Genomic DNA, 23416 nt, shown 5'->3' with positions numbered 1-23416 from the left:
GTTCTACGTTTTGACATTCATATCTCCGTTGGAAAACCTGACGCATGACCTTAAACATGTAATGATAAGGGCAGCGGTACCAAGGTTATGGTTCAAGCATAAAAGACGTGCTATCAGAAGATTATCTTCACAATAGCACCAACTGTCCAAAGTAAGTTTTTATATTATTCTTGTAATTTTTCTTACCTCTTGTTCCAAATATTATTATTATGAAAAAAAAAACCTTTTGAACAAGATATTGATCACATTACTGTGAACTGCAACCATAATTTCTTTGTTTGAATTTTGCTGGGAAAATACCAAAACTAAACTTGTTTTTCACCTCTGATCTCTAATACAAATACAATAGATAAAACTATTTATACAGTAGCGGAGGGTGGGGGATCAAAACATTTGATTAAAATATTAATTTTATTGATTGGAAAAGCAAAAACCTTCGACGAAATGTGCAATTAGTTTATCACTGGAATAGGGTTTAACAATATTCAAAATTTTAAAAAGCTTTGTTTAAGTTAAAAATTCTTGAAGAATCTTAAAATACGTTCCTATTTCAGACAAAATGAATTTCCTCACTGTTGTTTGTGTTGCCCTTGCCCTGGGATATGCTAACTGGTAAGATTTTCACGCAAAAAAATAATTTACACTTTTTGTACCCGTCCCAAGTTACTCGATGTTTTTGTTCCTTTTGTTCTATTTGTTTGTTTCTTTTTAATATTAAACGTGAGGAAAAGAAAGAAAATTTGTTGTTCATTTTTAAATACAGATTTTTTTTTAAACCTAAATAACTTGATCACTACACGAAATTTCTTACTTAAACAATAATTTCTACACAATGCACAAAATAACTATCCCAATCAAGAAAAAACTCCCTTTTCTCTTACTTTTTGTAAATCCAAAAACAAATATAAACACTTGACGGAAATCCATTGTTCCTACGCTTAAGGAAAACATATGATGATCGTGATTAGTATATTTTGACTATATTGCGAATTTTTCAGTCAGCTGGTTCATGGTCATGACTTGAACGTACTTTTAGCTAAAGGTTTTGCTAGATTAGATGTAAACCATGATCAAATATTTGAGAAGGAAGAGATGGAAGCGGTCATTAAGAAGGACGATGACAATGGTAAGTGTTGTTGTTATCATTATACTTAAGGTAGCAAGAGTATTTCTAGGGAAAGAAACAAAGGTCAATTCCACTTTCAACTATATTCAGTTCAAGCATCAATTAGGTATCAATATAATGTATCGAGTAATTAAAGTCGTAAAAGAAGCATGTCATGATACCATTCTTGTAGGTTTTTAACTCTACCTAGTTTTCTAAAGGAACGACAAGGTTATCAGTATTTATTTTAATGAAAGGTATATTTTATTGCAAATATACGGTCTGTCAGATTCTATTGAAAACTTTCCTGACCGTTTTCTCTGGTTTTGATTCTTTCCCTAAGAGAATAAGAATATCAAAAGGATTAAAATGTATGCTTTTTAGGAAGGTATAACAGATATATTAACATGAAGGGATAGGGGGCATTGCTGCAACACTTTCGATTATCAACTTAATTTGTATTCTTGGAAACGTGCTCCAGTTATAACTTATTTACGGTACCATCCCGCTTTTCTAAATTTATCACGTCAAAGATTTTGTAAGCGTAACATTCTGAATATTTGCTTCTAAACTTTTACTTAAGGCGATGGTGTACTCCAATGCGAAGAATACTACAACCATACCTCAGCACCCAAAGCTTTGGCACAACAAATCTTTAGTCATTTAGATACGGATGGTGACTGCACCATGTCAGCTACAGAAATGACGGCTCTCATGACAAGAATGGACCAATCAGGTACTATTATCGTTTTATAATTTACAATATTTATTAGTTTAGTTTTGTTACATTAGACAGTACATTAGACTGGACAGCCCATGCCGTATCCACTTAGTGCACAACAATTATGTTTTACACCATTTTTTTTGTACAACATTCAACTCTTCTATAATAATTACGGAACGCTTATTCGATCCAATTATTCTGACAAAATAGATATTATTTCACCGGAGTAGTTGGTGCCGCAGTGGTTCTGACTTGGTACAGGCATTTCAAACGAAACGAATGTTTTTGCTAGGTTTTCGCCTGACGAGAATGCTGCAATTATTTTCATTTTAATATTGGCCATTTAATTTGATTTACTGGTAATTTAATTCAAATTAAGCAGCAAATATTTTTATAGGACTACTTTTTTATGGAGTTATTTTTTCGCTCTCGAAACTGAATTTTCGCTGAGGTCCCGGACATTCATCTTACACGACATATTGTGTTTATGTCCATGTCAAAGGTCTTCTTCACAGCAGCACATAACCTGCGTGAAATGCTTGCAATCCTACGAAATATAGTCTTATACTTTATCATCATCATTATAGGAGACGGAAAAGTAACAGAACATGAGTTTGCACACTTTTATTCTCAGGTTCGTATTTGTTTAAGTATTCTTCAAAACGGATTGGACACTGGAAAAACATACTTCTCAAGATTATATTTATTTTGTATAGCTTAGATTACTTACGGCACAGAAGTGATAATAATTCTTTAGTACATTTAAGAATTTGACATTCGGCACTAAATTGCGCTCTTTTGAATTATCTTGCTGTATTTGATAAACTTTTGTAATATGGTTCGATGGACATTATAGATCTTTCAGTGTTTGTGAGAAATGTTCGGAGGTTAATTGCAGGATCTTTAACATTCAAAGAGGGCAGATTAGTTTTTTTTTATACTATCATATACTCTTCATGTAGATACTATAAGTATTGTACTTAAATTCAATAATACCAATTTTATAAATATTCCTTTTCCGGTATGCCATGCACGTGCTTCATGTGCAATATACACGAGTGTTTTACATGTATGAGTTTTGAATTTCGTGAAACTGCAAATTCGGTAAAAAATGATAAAAGTTATCTTTTTTTAAGATTTTGAAACATCTAGGACATCTTGACCATGGACAAAATGGAGGTCACGTTGTTGGATAGATCGGTAATTTCATAACATATATACAACAATTGCAATATGTTTGTGAATACAGCCTTCATCAAAAATGTGGATTTGGAAAGATATTCCCCATCTGTCTTCGTAAAACACAATAAAGTGATCTGAATTGACTCAATGTTAATCTTGCATTGAATTACAGGAGACTTAATCAGCAATACTGTAAAAATAAATAAACAGTAAAAATAAATAAACAGTAAACATATTTGAGCAGCCACGATTTAGATATGTTATTACATAAGGATAAAATATGACGTTCGTGAAAAAATAAAATGCATATAGATAACAAGAATCTGCTTCGAAAAGGTTTCAAGTATTTTTGTTTGTTAGTTTTTTGTTTTGTTTTTTTTTTTAAATGAATAATTTCTTTCTGTTTTGCAGGCGCACTAGTTGTTGAACCAGATGGCATTATTAATTTAAAAATAAACTTTTTATACTTTTTTTCTTTGTTTTCAAATGGGTACTGCCAAGTTTGAGGTGTTATTGCTAACAGCCAAGATCCCAGGTTATTCATCACTTTAAAGATCGACTGCTTACAGAAAAAAATGCTTAATCAGGTTTGAGTCTCCATAGAATGTTTACCATACAGTAATATATTATTTATTGGGCGATCGAACTGTTAAATGTCATACATTATACATTTCATGCATATCCCAGTTCATTTTGATATTTGACAATGACTGGGTTGTACATTGATGCTAATGTCATAGAAAAAATACGGTTTACGAGCCTTAGAATAGAGGAAAAAAGTAAAAGAAATATAAATCAAGCAAAACTAAGATGTTTTTCCAAATATGTCGAAAGCACGTACACAGCGGTAGTTAACTACCTTGCTTACAAAATGTCAGACATCTCCCCGTGTTGTGTGGCAGCCGATTGGTTTACTGTACAAATATGTGTTTTTTAGAAACCATCTCTTGGCGAAAGTAAAAGTAGAAATACCCAAATGTCAAATGAGGTAAACTCCGTGGACAAAGTTGGAAACACAAAATAAAAAAGTCACACAACACAAGAGGGCAAAAAAGTACACTAAAATAAGCAAACAGTGTGAGAACTTAAGTTCCCAAGAAGGATGAGTAGTTCCTATTTCTTGTAAATATTCTGCTGTGCTACCTGTTGATTGTCAAGTGAAAAATGAAGAGCATTCATCAGTGTTAGATGGAGATCTTTTGTCATATTTGAAACACTACGCTCCGGTCAATCGGGCCATGGTGACGACTGTAGAAGTCTTGGAGTTACCATTTAAATCTTTGGATACCATAGACTGAATATTATTTCGAAAATGCTCACGAAGCTTGTAAGGTATGAGACAAAAACAACATACACAAGAGCAGCTGGAGTTAAATAGGATAAAAAAAGTTAACAATATGAAAATTAAAGTCGTCGTATTTGTCATAGAGTTAGATGCAAGCTATTATTTTTGTTAATTTCGAAATAAAAGCACACTTTAGTGTGTCGATAGTGTTCTTTGATTTTAGCTATTTTATGCAAATAAGATTAAGAAAGTCCCAAATTGAGGATTATTCTGTGATATAGTATATTATTATTCTATTATCGTGTATTTCATGTAATTAGTAACAATCAAAGTCGGAGGGAATTAAATAAGACCAAAAATTAAAGCCCTATTTACACAATCATTTCACGACTGAAGTCGTACTTGACTTTTATAAATATAAACAAACCATGTGACTGAAACTATTTAATATTTTAAAATGTCAATAAACATACATAAAAACCATGATTTGCATTTAATGATTTTCGTAATGATTCAAGTCGAAAGGGTTTTGCATGAGCGTTTGTAGCTGACCCCATGAATTCGTTTTTATCAACATCTTTTTGTTCAACATATGAAAAAGTTTAGTGTATAAAATTAGGAAAGCTTTGTGCAGTAATGATAATTTATTTTGTTTGTCGAAAAATTGTTGTGAAACCTATTCAAACGGGCAAGCGTATATGTGCACCAATGAAATAAACTGCAATTAAAAAAAAGATCTTTTTTTTAAAGTTTCAACTGGTTTAAGTGAATAAAAAGTATTTTTATTAACATGGTATGGAAAATTAAGTGTTAATACTCACTTCAGGACATCTATTCTGCATGTTAAGATCAGGGTACTATAATAAGATTCCAATCTAGATAGCATATTTCCAAGGATATTTCTTGAAGGAAATACATTGTTTTGACCTCCTGCAGCATACTGTATCAATCGAGTCTCCGTCGAAGCCTGTGTGTTCTGAAGTTTCTGAATAATCGGGTATAAATTTGGGTGAACCTTGCTGAGTTGGTTGTTGAGTTGTGATGCCATCCTTGAAGGTGATTTGTGTTGCTAGGTCCTCGGTCGAATGGTGGTTCCAACGGTCTGATTCTCTGTCAACCAACTGTTCTGTAACGAGCTCTTTGAAGTTGGTCACTTTTGCGCCGTCTGTTCGGTAGTCGTCTAATGCATGGAACCATACATCTGCTACTCGGCATTACAAGAGGAAGTGCTGATGCTCGTCGTACATGCTAATGGAGAGTCGAGTTATTCTTGTATTGCTCTGTTGACCATCAGTCTATACCTTTTTCCATATACGTTGACAGAATTGGAATAGACAGCCTTTGATGATGGCAGCAGGAATGCGGTCTCTGTGTGCTGCTGAATAGAGTCCATAAAGATGGTTGTAGCTTTAGTCGTGTTGTTGTTGGTTTTGGCTGCTTTGAGTAGGTCGAAGAAGCGTTGGTAAGTAGTCTGGCATTTGTCGTGTAAGAAGGCGAATATGAGTGGGTACATCTCTCCATCAATGAGTTTGTGAATGGAGTACAGTTGCTTAAAGAGTACTGAACTGGCGTATAATGTTTCATCGGCAAAAACAGTATCGGCTTGACTCGAGTGTCGAAGATTGTCAGAAGTTCTGAAAAGTAGATCTGAATCTTCTTGTCACCATCGGCTGGAAGAAGGAATTCCTGTTCTGGAAATATATAAAAAAAAAAACAAAAATCATTAGAACAACAATAAATATACATAACAATTATCAGGAATATCTTTTTACAAATGTATATGTAAGAGTCAAAAAGGGAGCCAAGGTTATAGCGGTAATGAAAAGAATGTAATCCAGGGACAAAGACCAGACATGGAGAACAGACATACACATCAAAGAACATAAAGTAACTAAAATAATACATACAAAGTAATAAAAGCAAAGATGCAACTTGGACTCCACTAAAAACTGTGAGCATGGACCATGTGCACCGGTAGGGTAAGCGTCCTCTGCTTTCTAGAAACACCCACCGAGTTGCTCATAAAAAGTCAAGTCCGGGGTAGTCGAAAAGGAAAGGAAAACTATGACGCGTTGCATAAATCAGTTTTCATGACGCTGATGGATTCATCGTAACGATCCACGAGTTGACGACCAAAAAGCTTCTGTAATGATGACTTCAATTTTGTAACAACATAACCCTGTTCCAGAAGCCTACTTGTTAGAAGTCTAGCGCGATATAAAAAGTCTGCGTAGTTTCGGCAAGCTCTGGCATATTGTATGATTTGTAATATGAACACCACGCAAGTGCTGAAGGGATGTTGCCACAGATGAAAGGAAAGTTGACAATTCTAAATGAAAAGTAATCGCGTTTGTCGTAAAGTTTGGACAATAGTTTTCCCTTACCATCGATTTCTAAGTGTAGGTCAAGATATGAGCTGACTTCACAGTGTCTGGAGTATCCTTTACCTCAAGTTCTTTTGGGGTAGATGTGATGTATCAAATCCCCGAAATTAGGATTGTTTAAAGATGATACGTCATCTATATAGTGGAAACTGAGATCAAAGGATCTAGCTAAACAATATTCTTTCTTTTGAATCAGATCAGCTATAAAGTCAGCCTCATATGAGTGAAGGAATAGGTCACCAATTAAAGGAGCAAAATTAGTTCCCATTGAAATGCCGACCGTTTGTTGAAAAACGCGTCTACCAAACTGGACAAAGACATGTAAAACATCTTTTATCCTGCTGAAATAAATTTTTACTTGCTGAATAAAATAGTGCCTCTTAAACATATGAAGGAGTAATCAAGGAAACCTTGCTTATAGAGGTAATCAAAAGAATGTAATCCAGAATATACTAATGCTAAATATTTATTTCATGAAAAAAATACTATAAAAGATTTCTTTTTATTTCAAACAAATTATGATCATAAACAATCTTTAAGACACGGTCATTACCAGCTGAAGTTTCTGTTTATTCCCCTTGCAAGTTGGCGTTCTGTCTGATGTTGGGTTGCTGTGGTAGTTCGGAATTGCGTTGAGTGAAGACATGCAAGCAAGAAAAGTTGGTATCTTCTCAACGTTTTGTATGGTGTCATCGTCCCATTTCCTGGTGCTAAACTGTGTTATCTTAGTGTCGTAGAGAGTTGGTATTGGATCTAGATGGGATTTTGTTCGTTCTTCAATGTGTGACAGAAAGAATTCAGCTTTGACATCAGTTTCAGAGGGTGGGTTATTGTGATTCCTGGCACAGCTGTTAACTAAGTTGTCTTTGGTGATGACGGCGCCTGGACAGTCATTTTCGGCATATTTCCAGAAGATGAGTTCAGCGTCTCGTCCCTGTTTTTTCAGACTTCACCATGTATCAGTTGACAGCAACTGCTAGGTAGTGACCACGAACATGTAGATTGACACTCGAAGCACTTGAATATATTGGCTTGGATGGCTTAATGCAATGTTAAGGAAGCGTAACGGAAGCTTAATTTTTTTATGTGTGATTATCGCAAAGAATTCATTGAAAGTGACCATTTTTCACGTAAACTTTAATTTCAGTAAAGATAATTATATGTTTAATTTGACCCAATTCCTCATTTTATAATAAATCAGTTACCTGATTGAAAATAACAACTAATTCATTTTTATAAAGCCCCGTGCAGGTCCGGGTGTCTAAAGAATAGGCCTGCAGCAGCGCTAAGCTTGTCGTAAAAGGCGACTAAATAGGGCTCAGAACCATAGCCGGGGGCTAGGGCGCTCTGCCCACAGAGCAACTGAGTTGTGTGCCCAAGGTGGTGGAATGGGGTACCCTTGGTGTGTTACATGCTGGGGTTGTCAGGAAAATCTGACCGCAAACCTTAGTGGTGCACCGTGTTGGGAAAATGCTACGTTCCTCGCACGTTAAAGAACCCTACTGTGCAATTCTCCCGGAGTAGGAACTATAGGGCTCCGCCACAGAAGGCTAAATTGCCCGACCCTACCCAACTCTCCCCATTTCCAGTGGCAATCAAAATTTGTCGACTCCTTGTGTCCCATCCCATTTTTCATTTCATCATCATTTAATATTCATTTTATCATCCACTTCATGTTCATCGCCTGAATATAGCTGAAATATTGCTGCTCGGGCGTTAAACCCTAACAAACAAATTTTTTATAAAATATTTATTATTAATGTGAAACAATTGAATTCTCATGAAAACAATTAGTTTTCATTCCATTCATTTTCTTTTAAAAAATCTCAAAATGTCAGAAATTTTAATCAATTAATTATATATTAGTCACATATATATATATGTGTGTGTGTGTGTGAAAAATTCCAAACGATGTTAGAACTGTCAAATTTGCAATGCAAATTTTTTGGTTGTTCCCTCCGCGGGACTCATATATAATCAAGTCTAAACCCCAACTCTAGAATCGATGCGAAGTTGCAAATTTGCGATGCAAATTTAGTCGCTCTATCAGCGGGATTCGAACCACTTCTCTTCTTTGATATCTATGTCAACACCATCTATGTCAACACCATCTATGTCAACACTAGTTACTATGTAGATACGTAGCATGCACAGCGAGGATCAACATGTTAATACAAGGATGCATACAAATATTTAGTTTTGATTCTCAAAAAGTTTGAAATTTTAATCAATTTTGGCATATTTTCCTATTATGTTGTAATAATACAAAGGAACTTATTTCTTGTCTGAAGACACCTATTTAGTGATAAACAAACACAACAAATAACCCAAATATAAAGTTGGATAAATGAGAATAGCCAATTTTCAAAAATTGGGCAATTGGTAAGAAACTTTCTTTGTTTGGTTGCATTCAAAATTTTGCCTTAAATACTAGTATAGTAAATTCTACTATAGTAGTTTAATATGGCGAAAGGGTAAAATTATTTTACTGGGTGTATAACTATCATTAACGTCAATGTGTTATATTTGTGTATTTGAATTATGGGCATATCGATTCATTTTTGTTCTTCATGGAATCACAGATATATCATCTATGATGTCATAATTGTTTTGAAGGATAACAAAAAAAGAAAATTAAGCACCTGAATAATAATAATAATAATAATAATACTTTATTTCAAGTAGAAAAACAGTAAATACAGCAATCTTCACTGAGGCCCTCAACAGTAAACAAATACAAACAATCAATAATACATTTTTTTAAATACACGCTAACGTACAGTCACACAAAACATCAATTCTGTTTGCTGAGTAAATAGCATCGATCAGATATGTTGGTTTCATTATTTTCTTGTTTGTGAATGTATAAAATATGAGTTTCAGTAGCCTGTGAATGAGAATTATGTTTGATACTGAGACCAGTTTTCCAGGGTGAGAAAAGAGGGAGCAACCGCTCGATTATAAGATTCTGCTTGATATCAATCACTTCTACGCCGCAAAGAACCATTCATTTATACGATTATCATTATATATCAATCACTTCTACGCCGCAAAGAACCATTCATTTATACGATTATCATTATATATCAATCACTTCTACGCCGCAAAGAACCATTCATTTATACGATTATCATTATAAAGAATTTTATGTTTCATCATTTAAACCTTTTGATTTTGGCATAGTATATCATTCTTTCTTGCTTTCGTAAAAATGAAAATATCAGCAATCATTCCAGTATTGCATCATTCAAATTTCTTCTCCTTAATGTATATATATATTTCTTCTCCTTAGTGTATACATATTTCTGTGCCTTAGTGTATACATATTTCTGTGCCTTAGAGTATAAATATTTCTTCTCCTTAGCGTATACATATTTCTTCTCCTAAATGTATACCTATTTCTGTGTTGAACTATTTAGGTCTTATAACGAATCTATAACGTGCATGATTTGACATTCATATCTTTAAATGGCAGTCTTAGTAAGAATCGTGCAAATTCTGTAATATGTGATATAACCCTAAAAAGGCTTCACATTCTTATTTTTGTTATTAAGTTGGTTATGGGTCTATATGATAAAATCTATAACCATTAATTCCATTATGTGTCTCATATATTTGGCAAGACTCCACACTGAAAACATTAATCCTCTTCTGATAGAAGCCTTTCCATTGACAAAATCCCGGGAACTTACTCCTGGTATATACATGTATAAAAAAACATATTTAAAGAAGATAATATCTTGCAAGAAATTGAAGCCTGTAAAAACCTTAAAGACGTCAATCTTGTAAAGATCCATAATCCATATAAAGATCCGTAGAAGAGAAATATATATTATTTATGAAAAATAAATTAAAAAGCTATGATGAAAATACCAAACGTTCACTATATAAAAATATAAAATTAAGCCTAGATAAGAATTTTACTTAAACTTTCATGACTTCTACATAAGAAAATCTTTTACAAAATTACGATTAAGCGACCAAAATCTTAAAATAAAGAGGGGGAGATATTTTAAAATTCCTAGGGAAAACCGAAAATGTTAGCATTGTAACGTTATTGAATGTGAAGAACACCTCCTTATATATTGTAATTTATATGAGAACTTAAGACATACACTTATGAAAGATTTAAATTCGAAATTTGAAGACATGACTGTATCTAAACTACTTAATCCCTCCTCTAAGGAACATGTAAAATATATCGGCTCCTTTTTGAAAAAGTCATTAGAACTGAGGGTAGGAGAAGCACAAGTTTTTTCATGTTCTACTTTAAACAGTCCCATATTTGCATTTGTCATTATTGTATGATTTGTGATTAATTTTGTTGTTGGCTTTTGTTTGTCACATCTACCCCCAACGAACTTGAGTTAAAGGATACTACAGACACTGTGAAGTCAACCTCATATCTTGACCTACTTAGAAATCGATGGACTTTTCATTCAAAATTGTCAACTTTCCTTTCATCTGTGGCAACATCCCTACAGCACCTGCGAATGGAGTGTTCATATCACAACTCATACGTTATGCCAGAGCTTGCCGAAACTACGCAGACTTTTTGTATCGCGCTAGAACTCTAACAAATAGGCTTCTGGAACAGGGTTATATTGCTAGAAGATTGAATTCATCACTACAGAAGTTTTATGGTCGTCATCATGAACTCGTGGATCGTTATGGTGTATCCATCTGCACCATGAAAACTGATTTTTTAAACGGGTCATGGTTTTCCTTTCCTCGTTTGTCTACCCCGGACTTGACTTTTTATGAGCAACTCGGCGGGTGTTTCTAGAAAAGCAGGACATTTACCCTACCGGTGCACCAGGTCCATGCTCCTAGTTTTTAGTGGAGTCCGAGTTGCTCGTTTGGTTTTGTTACTTTGAATGTATGATTTTAGTTACTTTTTGTTCTTTGTTGTGTGTGTGTCTGTTTTCCATGTCTGGTCTTTGTCCCTGGATTACTTTCTTTTGATTACAGCTTTATCCTTGGTTCCCTTGATTACTCTTTCACAAACATTATTATGTTTACACGACAATAAAATATTTGAATTTGAATTTGAATTATGTCTATTCTTAGGAGATAGTTCACATCGAATATTCAATAGTTTCTATTATATTTCAGTGTCATTTACAGATTATCTTCATTAATTTTGAATTCTATATTCTTTCTTTATGATTAATATCTCGTATGAAAAGGGGTTATACGATAATTTCTGTTAACTTTGACTTTTTAAACAGGATATCAAAAATAAAAATATGTAGGCTATCCAGCCATGTATCACATTATGCATGATTCTTAGCTGGAGAGCTACTTAAAACGAAAACTTTAAACACTGATGTAATGCATGCATTGATAACGACAATTGCACAGAGGTTATGATTCCTCCATAAAAGGCGTAAAATTATAAGATTATAGTCACAATAGCACCCACTGTACAAGGTAAGTCATTGTTTTATTTTTGAATATACATGTAATTACTGACTGGCTCTCGGCTTGATTTTAAAGCTGCATTAGCTGCCAAATTTGTCCAGTTTTTGATTCTACTGATTTTTGCTGATTCAATGAAATAAGTTTGTAGTAATGCAATTGAAGCAATAAATGTCGATAATACCTACAGAATATTGTGAAAACAAGGTTTTTTTTTTAAATCAGAGAAGATCGATAGCTCTGATTTAATTATTTTTCGCCATTACTTCCGACGATTGCCGACAGTTCATTCACCTGGGTTAAAAATACTTTAAATTTTGTAAAACAAAATAACAATAGGGGATACACAGGTAAGCACGTGTCTTGTTTTCATTTCATTTCATCTACTTCTTGACTAGTTTTCAAATAAATAATGACCATATTTGAGCCACATTATGTTACAATAGGTAAATTTCAAAAGGATCCTTGCGTAATATTCGAACTTTTTTCTTTTACTGATTGAGTCCGTCGGTCTGCCTTACCGTTGAATAACCACTTTCACTTTGCAATCAGATTTGTTATTGAAGAGGTGACCCTTACAGCACATGCGCGGATTAAGGTCACAAGAAGTCACATGTATACGGATTTATCTAGGTCGATTTTTTTGTCTTGCAAGATAATAAATATATAGACCCCAATTTCATATATTTAATGCATTTTATCTGTGGATATCAAATGAAGTTATACAGGAAAAGTACATTTAGTAAAAATAATTCAGAGATAAGGTATATTTCAACTGAAATAAAAATTTACGAAAATGACAGCTAATGTAGCTTTAAATGTTTTGAAAGTGTTCATACGGATTGATTGTATCTAAAAAAAAAACAATTTATATTTATTGTTTATATCTGGTCTATTTCAACTAGCTGTAAATCCATTCGATACTAGTTCCTTTGTCCAAACAAAGTCAGAATCGATTGAAGATGTTAGAAAATCGGAGAGGACACTAATCATAATAACTGCACCCAGTACATAACCTCTTTTTTGTCAGAGTAATCAAGTGAACCAAGATAAGGGTTTTGAGGTAAAATGAATAAAATGTAACCCTACTCCAACGAAAAATCGCTTAAATTTCACATTTTTTTAAATATCAAAACCCCAAGAGCATTTATGTTTCAGTTAAAAATGTCTTAATTGTTTTTTTTTTCTTCTGTTTTGTCTTCTCACAATTAATACTTCTTGGGTTCTTTTGATGACTTGTGGCGATTTGCATAGCCAGAATTTATCAAAAATGCAAAAAATCGGATTTTCCCGAAAAATGTCAAATAAATTCGACTCTACAAGTCATTGCTCAACGAAAAGGTCTCAAATTTGCTATCATTTATTTTTCTAAATGAATTAACCACGAAAAACTAATTTTCAACAAAGAATTTTAAAAAAAATTAAAATATTATCCCTCACCCTGGAAAACTGGTCTCAGTATCAAACATAATTCTCATTCACAGACTACCGAAACTCATATTTTATACATTCACAAACAAGAAAATGATGAAACCAACATATCTGATCGATGCTATTTACTCAGCAAACAGAATTGATGTTTTGTGTGACTGTACGTTAGCGTGTATTTAAAAAAATGTATTATTGATTGTTTGTATTTGTTTACTGTTGAGGGCCTCAGTGAAGATTTCTGTATTTACTGTGTTTCTACTTGAAATAAAGTATTTTTGGTTACAATTAATATAAAATCGCAAAAGAGTAATTAATGGAACCAAGGTTCTAGCGGAAATCAAAAGAAAGTAATCCATGGACAAAGACCAGACATGGAAAACAGACAAACACAACAAAAAACATAAAGTAATTAAAATAATACATACAAAGTAACAAAAGCAAATGAGCAACTCGGACTCCACTAAACACTGGGAGCATGGACCAGGTGCACCGTTAGGGAAAGTGTCCTCTGCTTTTCTAGAAACACCCGCCGAGTTGCTAATAAAAAGTCAAGTCCGAGGTAGTCGAAAAGGAAAACTGACACGATGAACAAATCAGTTTTCGTGGTGCAGATGGATACACCATAACGATCCACGAGGTCATGATGGGGACCATAAAACTTTTGTAGTGATGACTTCAATCTAGTAGCAACATAACTCTGTTCCAGAAGCCTAACTGTAAGAAGTCCTAGCGCGATACAAAAAGTCTGCATAGTTACGACAAGCTCTAGCATAACGTTTAAGTTGTGATATGAAAACTCCATACGCAGGTGCTGTAGGGATGTTGCCACAGATGAAAGGAAAGTTGACAATTCTGAATGAAAAGTCATCACGTTTGTCGTAAAGTTTGCCCTATAGTTTTTTCCTTTACCATCGATCTTTAAGTGAAGGTCAAGATATGAGCTGACTTCACAGTGTCTGTAGCATCCTTTATCTCGAGTCCTTTATGGATAGAAGTGATGTATCAAGGCACGAAACTAGGAATGTTTAACGATAGTACGTCATCTATATAGCGGAAACTGAGTTTAAAGGATTTAGCTAAAAAGGGGATTTTTTCAGAATTTCAAAATTTCCCTTTTTTTAGTTTTCTAAATAATTTACTGAAGCATAACTAGAGTAATATGTCAATTTAAGCGATTTTCCGACGGGTAGGGGCTACATATTTTTCATTTAACTTCAAAACAATAAGTGTTGCCGCAGTTCCTTATAAACCATTCTAAAAGTGCGATATTTTACTGCATGTTAATACCTATAAATGTGGATATACCTAGTTTTGTAGTACGAAGAAGTTCGAAGGTTCAAAAACATAAAAAATGGATATTCGCCTCATTGAGGTATAAAAAGTAGTCCAAAATTAAAAAAACGCTTCAGTTAATTTTTTGGCGACAAAATAATTCGTAAATGGGAGGTATAATGGTAGCTAAAAATCACACAAATGATGTATAGTACTTCTGTTTTCTAAATATAATTCGCGTCAATTGACTTTATAAGGCGTAGACACCAACTGCCCGACTTATCTTGGAACAGGTAAAAAGGTCTTGTAAAGTATGATTTTTCAATGAAAAATTGATCAGGCATAATGTATACAGAGATTTGTATTTTGTAATTCCCAATGTAGATTTACTATTAGTTATTAATTATCCGGAAACAAGGTGTACAGTTCGACAATAATAATTCCTAGACATACAATAAACTAGAAATTCCGAAAGTGTGCACGTGTGTGTTTGTTTGGGAGGGGGGTCTGCCAATAATATTTGAATGAACACTTCACCGGCAGACAGCCAATCTATTTCATTACTTGTATTCTACTCTGGATCCTAACTAAAGAAGCATTTTGCTGTATCAATGCAGCCCTTCAGACGTAACAAATGACACAGTTGGTTTAATGGGATTGTTTTATTCTTTATAGGTTATTAGCTAGTAAAAGATTTTATCTTTATAGGTTTAGCAACATGTTTTATCTGAGCAATATATTATGCCATTAGGATTTGTTCAATGCCAAAGAGGATGTTTTTTTTTTTCATATTTTGTGTGTTTTTTATAAATGCTAATGTTGCTTTTCTAAACATTTTAGGCAAAATGAATAGTCTCGTCGTAACATGTGTATTACTGGTATTTGGATATGCCAATAGGTAAGATATTACTTGTAACAGAAGAATTTCAAATAATGACTAAAATTGGCTTAAATAACATAGACTTTTATATAACCCTAATGTACTAGGACGGAAATTCTCCTATCTTTAGTTATGTGAGATATCCTTTTTTAAGATTTGGTCGCTTTAACAACTTCTTGGACGACTAGTTTTTTTGCGATATCACATCATTGGACGACGTGATATGAACTAGTGATATGATAAATTCCACGTTGTAATTTATTTATGTGATTGTGACGCATTGTCGATAAAATTTTATTGGTCGAAAGTGACGTTGTGACGATTCTTACCTTGTTCTCCCGGAACAAGGCAAACAATGCGCTATTACTTTCGCCATGGTAGATGCAAACTTTGAATCGACCGTATCTGTATCCTTAGGAATAATGCGAAAATTTTCTAATATTCACTCTCGATAAAGGTTGGTATGCTATTGTGTTAAAATGAAATAACTTTTGTCGAAATTGTGCGATATTCAACTTCATCTCATGTGGAACTTACAATTTTCACTCATGGGTGAGATAAAACACGAGATGTTTGTGACATCACAATGAAAATGAAACGTTTTATGACAATCTGTAACTACAAAAGAACTAATATAAACTTCAAAAGTGAGAAAAAAAATAAACAAAACACTAAAAATGCAAAAAACTAGCATATCTTAGACATCCTCAGGTAATATTTCAATTTTCACCTACTCGGCAGAGCCTCGTTAAAAGGTTGAAATCTTACACTTGAATGTCTGACATTTTTTCATGCTTTCATAGCGGTGTTAATGTTTCAAAACATCAACTATGGTCATGAAATGTAAGGCCTATTGTACTTGCGACGAGATTTTGACAAAAGACATTTTTTTAGTCAACAGATTCATGGTCAAGACTTGAATGTGTTGATAGCCAATGCATTTCGTGAGATAGATGTAAACCATGATCACATATTTGAAATGAACGAAATGCAAGCTCTGATCAAAGCTAATGATGACAATGGTAGGTACTTGATGGACACCGATTTATGTTTGAGCTATTCTAACTTATCTCACTGACAATTGCTTCCGGTACAATAACAAAAATTGTGCTCTCACTTATGAAGAAGATTTTTCACTGTATGAAACAGGAGGCTAAAACTCTATTAAAGTTACAATATTTTTCCTTTAAGATTTGAATTCTTAAATTCTACAACGAAAGTGCTTCTATCAAAATTTTGTGATTTTAGTTGTCCGTTCTTCTATTTAATGGCGTGTTTAATCTGTGAATGACATTGACGATATTATACATTTAATGAATTCTAAAACAAAAAAGATGTTCATTGAATTAATGAACATGAATTGAGGGTTGTGGTAAAAAAGACAAATGAAGACTTAAACACCTAAGTCTTGAGTTTTTCTTCTCGTCGATTTCTTTGCGCAGGTCAATGACAAAACCTAAACAGTCTTTATCGCTCGTCATCTGTGTTTTAATTTTCAGAAATATATACTTAGGATATTCATTGTATCAAGGATAGATCAATAAAATACATTAATTCTATCTTAAACGGCAAATGTCAGGGCGATAAGTGCTACGTTCTATTATGTGAACAATGATACAAAGTTTGGAAGATACAGATACTATAAAAGAAAAAAAGGTTATAAATAACAGAGAATTATTAACCTGCTTCGTTTCTATAAATCTTTTGCATTGTTTTGTCATAGATCATTTATATTATAAAAATAACACAATACAAAAAAACCGACCTGGCTATTAAAACAATACTACCCTACAATTTCTTTTCAAATATATACAAACTAACCAGCACGCCCTTTTAACGATTTTCTTGCTGTTTAATTTTCTTTAAGGTGACGGACTACTTCAATGTACAGAATACTACAACCACACATCAACACCCAAAACTTTGGCTAAACAAATCTTTCCTAATTTCGACCCAAACGGTGACTGCACTATGTCCAATCAAGAAGTGACGGCACTCATGGCCCGAATGGATCAGTCTGGTATTAATTCATGTTCTGTTACATTTTTGTTTAACTTTGAGAAATTCAATAATAAAACTAAATTCTCAATTGTTCTAAAGGTATCTTATTAGTTTATAATTCAAACTTCAATCATTCAAGACGACAGATGTCTTTTTTAAATATCTCCGGACTGCACAAGTGTAGAAAGTTTCCCGTACCCACATGTATTTTTAGAAAGTGACTTTGATTTACAAGTAACTTGGGACTGATGAGGATATCCAGTTTACATACATAACACGGATATGATACTTCAGAGATTGGTTTAGAGTTTACTCAAGCAATTTTCTTTCTAACCTTCCATTGTTATGGTTTTAGGAGATGGAAAGGTAACGGAGCATGAGTTTGAACATTTTTATGCTCAGGTAGGTTTTACATTACCATTTTAAAACGAACGACAGGGTTTAAATTGTTTATTTTTGCGCTTATGAATTCTGTAGAATGATATTAACTTCGAAAAAGCATGGAGAAACAATGAGAAACTTGGATATATCTGCACAGTTGCAAATAATATTTTACACATCAAACTGAGTAAATGCGAGAAACTATAATTGGCACGGAGACTCTAATGACAAAGACTAGACCATGTAAACAAATTAGTAGCACAAATAAAAGAGAGTACAATCAACAACTAAATAATAAATGAATAACACTATGAAATAAAATTGGATGTACGTAGCAGATGCGCCGGTAGGGTAATTGTTAAAGGCCATAAAGGCACCCTGCAAATATTCATTTCCTTCACTTTCATTTTGTTTTTACTAAATTTTAATGAACAGTTGATTAAACACCTTGGACATACTGACCATGGACATACTGGGGGACAAGTTGTTGGATAATTTAGTAAGTATGCCTTTACAATGAAGTTGTTTAATATTATTGCCAAATATGTGATGTTCGTATCATAAAGTGACACGACTAACCATAATCAAACATAAGTAAACGTCATTTTTTAAATTATTCTTCTTTGTCCGAAAAATATATTGTATGCACAAACTTATTTTGCAGTATGACAAAAGGGATCACACAATATTGTTTATATCTTTTAGTTGATTGTTCTTTTGTACCCATAGTCCATATCTTTGTGTAGTCTGCCCTCGTTATGGAGATACTTTTTTAATTAATTTGTATTTTTTCAATCATTCATTCATTTTTTTGTACACTGATTATGTAATACAGTTCAAAAAGTGGAGGAACGTCAAATTGTATCAAGCTTCGATTGATTTTCATATGGCATAAAGTACATCTCGATTGTAAGGAAAATATGTGAAAAACTTTGAAAATCTGATTTCTGCACCAAAGCCTAAAGCAGTCTTCAGAGAATGAAAGACTTCTTTTTTCTTGTATGGAATAATGTTGAAAATGACGTCGGTGGGAAGAAAACGGAATTAATTAGTAATGATATTTTTCGAAGAAAATTAAAACACTGTTGGAGGAACAATCACAAATTTAAAACAGAGGAGAAGCAGATTAATCGCAGAAACCAAGAAAAAAACGGCGCGAAAATTTCCCGATTTATAGTATGTTAATCATATTGATTTAGATTCCATTTCTATTTCAGGAAGATAACGATATGCTGAGTTAGCAAAGGTGTACATTTTGAAAAATAAAATTTTTGTACCGTATTTTCCTAGTAGATCATTGAACAACGTGATTACTCTTTTGCCAAGAAACACCATAGTTTATATATACAATACGTAAAAACAAGGCGACCATCATTTAACCTGAAACTCATGGACTTGGACATGAAACAAAAACGAAAAAAAAACAACCTCAAAACCACAAATTAACCAAAGAAATACGAAATCTTAAGCATAAACGAGCAACCAAGATTCCTCTTAAAACATATTTTATGTGTTTATAAATAGTCAGGATTATACAATTATACCGCTTTCATCTTCACCTGATCAAAATGTATAGGGTTTTTATTGTAGGGTAAGATTGAACTACAAATTTTGAAATTTCTTTTGAAGTTAATATATATGATCCAAAATCAAATAGTATATACCATAATGTAAACCACACACTCACTGATTTATTCAAGAGGATTTTTTTAAATGAAACAAGTCTCCCATTTTTCATAGATCAATTTTTACATGTAAACAGAGAAAAAACACAGTTGTTATTTTACTAATGTAGCATATGTGGCCTATTACGCATGTTCAATTGGGTATCGGTAAAATACGAAACGAAATGTATACACTGCGAAACAAAACTGTAAAGTGCGAAACGAAACTTAAATACAAAACATAGCGAAACGGAACGGAGAAAATAAATGTATGTGGATTGTAGCTATATACATATATATATACTTGAAATAAATCTTTAGATATATACAACGATATACATTCAAAAAGGATTTACCAAGATTAACGTATGTATATGTATGTATGTAAAGATGTACTACTCTTATTCATGTCCATAGCAGAGTGAAGGTCTTTTTCTTCTTCTTCGTCTTCTTCTTCTCCTTCTTATTTAGAGAGTAAATTTAATGTAGCACTCGGACACAGCTAAAAGCTTCGTATTTACAACTTTAAAACCAAATTATGTACAGGTTAAAACATGGCCTCTTGCTGTCTATGGCTGATGAGAGGAGCTATGTTGTTGGTTAGATGCCCCTTGAATGCCACGATGGTATTAGCATGTTTGGCACTGTCAGGAAGGCTGTTCCACCTCCTGATGGTTCTGGAAAGAACAAGAATTTGTAGGTGTCTCGGTTGATGTGCAATCGTCTATAGTTGCTGTTTCCCCGAGTTCTGGCATCACCTCTGTGTTGTTAAGTAGATATATCATATCATGGTTGATTTTATACATCATGACTAGCATGTATCTTAGTCGGCATTCTTCTAGGTTTCCAATTGTAGATCCTTTACCATTGATGTATTTCGTTGTACATTCTCTAGGGACTGTAATTGAGACTATTAATATGGATCCCAAACTGTGGCTGCATATTTAAGTGAGGGGCTAACCACGGTTCTGTAAGCGGAAGCTTTGATGTCTGGTATACATCCACATATATTACTGCGTAGAAACCCTAGCCCCAATGTCGTCCATAAATCGTACATATATATACATACGTTAATCTTCGTAAATCTTTTTTGAATATTTATCGCTGTGTACATCTAAAGATTTATTTCAAGTACATATATGTGTATATAGCTACAATTCACGTGCATTTATTTTCTCCTTTTCGTTTCGCTTCGTTACGTATTTTACAGTCTCGTTTCACACTTTACAGTTTTGTTTCGCATTTTACAGTTTCGTTTTGTTTCGTTTCGGATGAACTCGTTTCATTTTTAGGTACCCTGTACTCCATGTTCATATAATAATAGTACCTTTGTGTGTATTGCATTGTTTTTTTAGGGAGAGGATTGTTATGTTATTAATTTCACTTTTCACGTTATTTTGTAGAAAATTTCACCCACTTTAAATCTGCTGCCATGGGCAACTGTTTTGAACTTTTGGAGTTCTCTATTATTTTCTGGTTACCTAATATAAAGTGCCCGTTGCGAATTATGGGTAAATACTACTTCCGGTCTCGGTAAAATAGGTAAAAAGTACTTCGGCATCATTGGCAATTTTGCATACCAATTTGTTAATATTTTGTATTTTTTAAATCATTGTTATTTACCATGGACAAGAGAAAGTCACGAAATAGTTCATACCCATTTATTTTTCCGACGATCGGTTTATATAGCTTTTGTAACCAAGTAATCCAAAGTTCCTGCTTAGCACAGTTTTAGTGATTATTAAGCTCCGTGTAATATTTCCAAATATATAAGCGTTAATAATTCAAACAGCTAATCGCATTTCAAGAAAAGGTTCCTAATTACCTTTAATATTCCATTTTTATCGTTATCCATACTCGTAATCCTATATATTTATTATTCTACATGTGTTTTATTTATCCTTAACTTGATATCTTCGATTTTTATGTCGTTACAATAATTCATTTATTCAAGAGTAAAACTCCAAATGAACTTGACTTGACTTTCATTAAACTCATCTCTACTAACCCATCCGACCCTATTTTCCGGCATTGTATCTAAAACCATATCAGAGAGGATAGTGCCAACCATTAGGACCAACCAAAGGCTAGTATGGGAATCAATAAGTCTGAAAAAACACCCCAAAATCATGCAATGGCAGCTCGGAAGCGTTACTTTTTATTATTACAAAATATGAAAGAGTAATCAAGGGAACCAAGGTTATAGCGGTAATCAAAAGAATGTAATCCAGGGACAAAGACCAGACATGGAAAACAGACATACACAACAAAGAACATAAAGTAACTAAAATTATACATACAAAGTAACAAAAGTAAATGAAAAGATATATATCAGAACTTTTTAAGTACTACAAGCTGTGAATGGAAGATTTATAATTGTGCAAAATCATCGTTTTTGTCGTATGGATATAGTAATAACCCTTTCCTTGTCGCCTATTTTGGATAATGGAAAAAAAAGGATATGATGAATTGCAATAAATGAACCAGCGTATAACAAGCGTACGAAGGCCAGTGTATGAAGTAGAAGTGTCGTCAGTGTCCTTTATCTTACGTTCTTCTTTGTTAGATGTGAACGATCATTTATAGATAGCATTTTCAAAATTAAAGAGATATATCAGAACTTTTTAAGTACTACAAAACTGAAAAGTAGGGACCCACAAATTTTCTGTTTTCTGATGTATATCTTTTTTCCACTGAATAAATAAAAACTCGTATAAAATTTCACCTATTCTTTTAAGCAAGTTATGTTTGGCTCAACCATATCTAATTTACATCTGTATTCATAATGTTTTGCTGTAATTAAATAGATCTATTTATACAACCAATTAATACGTTATTTCTGTCAAGTGCTATATCTTAGTAGAAAATCTTTAAAATATCATACAAATCGTTGTTCAATTTCTTAGTATATATATGTACTTTCGTTAAATTGCATTCTGTGGTCTCATCACATATTTTTCAAAAGCCACATTTTCTAGATTTTACATAACCAATTTTAAATAGATGAGTGTTCGAATGTATAATTGTATGAAGAAGCTTGTATTGATTTTTTAAATATGTGCTTCTACAACATTTCTGTAAGAGTTAAAAATCACTCTTCCATTCAAAATTATTAATATCATTACACTGTTGCCATGGTTCTATTTTGCTAAAAGGCAAACAAAAATATTTGTACCAAGTCAACATACAGATATCTTTTTAAACTTAGTGAAACAGCAGTGTAAACGTCCTCTGCTTTGTAATAACACCTACCGAGTTGCTCATATAATGTCAAATCTGAGTTAAAAAGAGGATAACTACGACATTCTAGACAAATCTTCCTCGTGTTGATGATGGACACATCAAAATATTTACTGAGGTCATGGGACTGACAGTATAACTTTTGAAATAATGTTAACTTCTACCGAGAGGAGTTTAAACTTACATATAAAGTATGAGCTGTGAATGGAAGATTTATAATTTTTTGTGCAAAATCATCGTTTTTGTCGTATGGATATAGTAATAACCCTTTCCTTGTCGCCTATTTTGGATAATGGAAAAAAAGGATATGATGAATTGCAATAAATGAACCAGCGTATAACAAGCGTACGAAGGTCAGTGTATGAAGTAGAAGTGTCGTCAGTGTCCCTTATCTTACGTTCTTCTTTGTTAGATGTGAACGATCATTTATAGATAGCATTTTCAAA

At 33.2% G+C, this 23416-nt stretch overlaps 2 protein-coding genes and 1 pseudogene across 3 annotated transcripts; 2 read left to right on the top strand and 1 right to left on the bottom strand.

Moving 5' to 3' along the window:
* Nucleotides 1-52: 52 nt before the first annotated feature.
* Nucleotides 53-3482, top strand: LOC148611530 (uncharacterized). Its single transcript, XM_088592183.1, has 7 exons — nt 53-151; nt 555-612; nt 999-1126; nt 1689-1841; nt 2417-2463; nt 2966-3029; nt 3423-3482. Exons 2-6 carry the CDS (start codon nt 560-562, stop codon nt 3023-3025), a joined length of 441 nt encoding a protein of 146 aa, XP_088448309.1. The 5' UTR covers nt 53-151; nt 555-559; the 3' UTR covers nt 3026-3029; nt 3423-3482.
* Nucleotides 3483-5113: 1631 nt separating this feature from the next.
* On the bottom strand, nt 5114-8828 carry LOC148611529 (uncharacterized; annotated as a pseudogene).
* A 3191-nt stretch (nt 8829-12019) lies between these two features.
* On the top strand, nt 12020-19347 carry LOC148611528 (uncharacterized). 2 transcript variants are annotated; one of them, XM_088592182.1, is made up of 7 exons: nt 12020-12113; nt 15645-15702; nt 16579-16706; nt 17552-17704; nt 18041-18087; nt 18502-18565; nt 19284-19347. In XM_088592182.1, the coding sequence occupies exons 2-6, from the start codon at nt 15650-15652 to the stop codon at nt 18559-18561; spliced, it is 441 nt and encodes a 146-aa protein (XP_088448308.1). In that variant the 5' UTR covers nt 12020-12113; nt 15645-15649; the 3' UTR covers nt 18562-18565; nt 19284-19347. The 2 variants fall into 2 exon arrangements, with proteins under 2 accessions (XP_088448308.1, XP_088448307.1); XM_088592181.1 differs by lacking the exon at nt 12020-12113 and adding an exon at nt 13616-13692.
* The last annotated feature ends 4069 nt before the right edge of the window (nt 19348-23416 follow it).

The sequence above is a fragment of the Perna viridis genome, chromosome 7 (genome assembly GCF_037379345.1).
Source record: "Perna viridis isolate PV_CMFRI_1.1 ecotype Kerala chromosome 7, ASM3737934v1, whole genome shotgun sequence".
Classification (NCBI taxonomy): Eukaryota; Metazoa; Mollusca; class Bivalvia; order Mytilida; family Mytilidae; genus Perna; species Perna viridis.
Note: the sequence above shows the minus strand (reverse complement) of the source record. Positions and strands in the feature narration are given on the sequence as shown.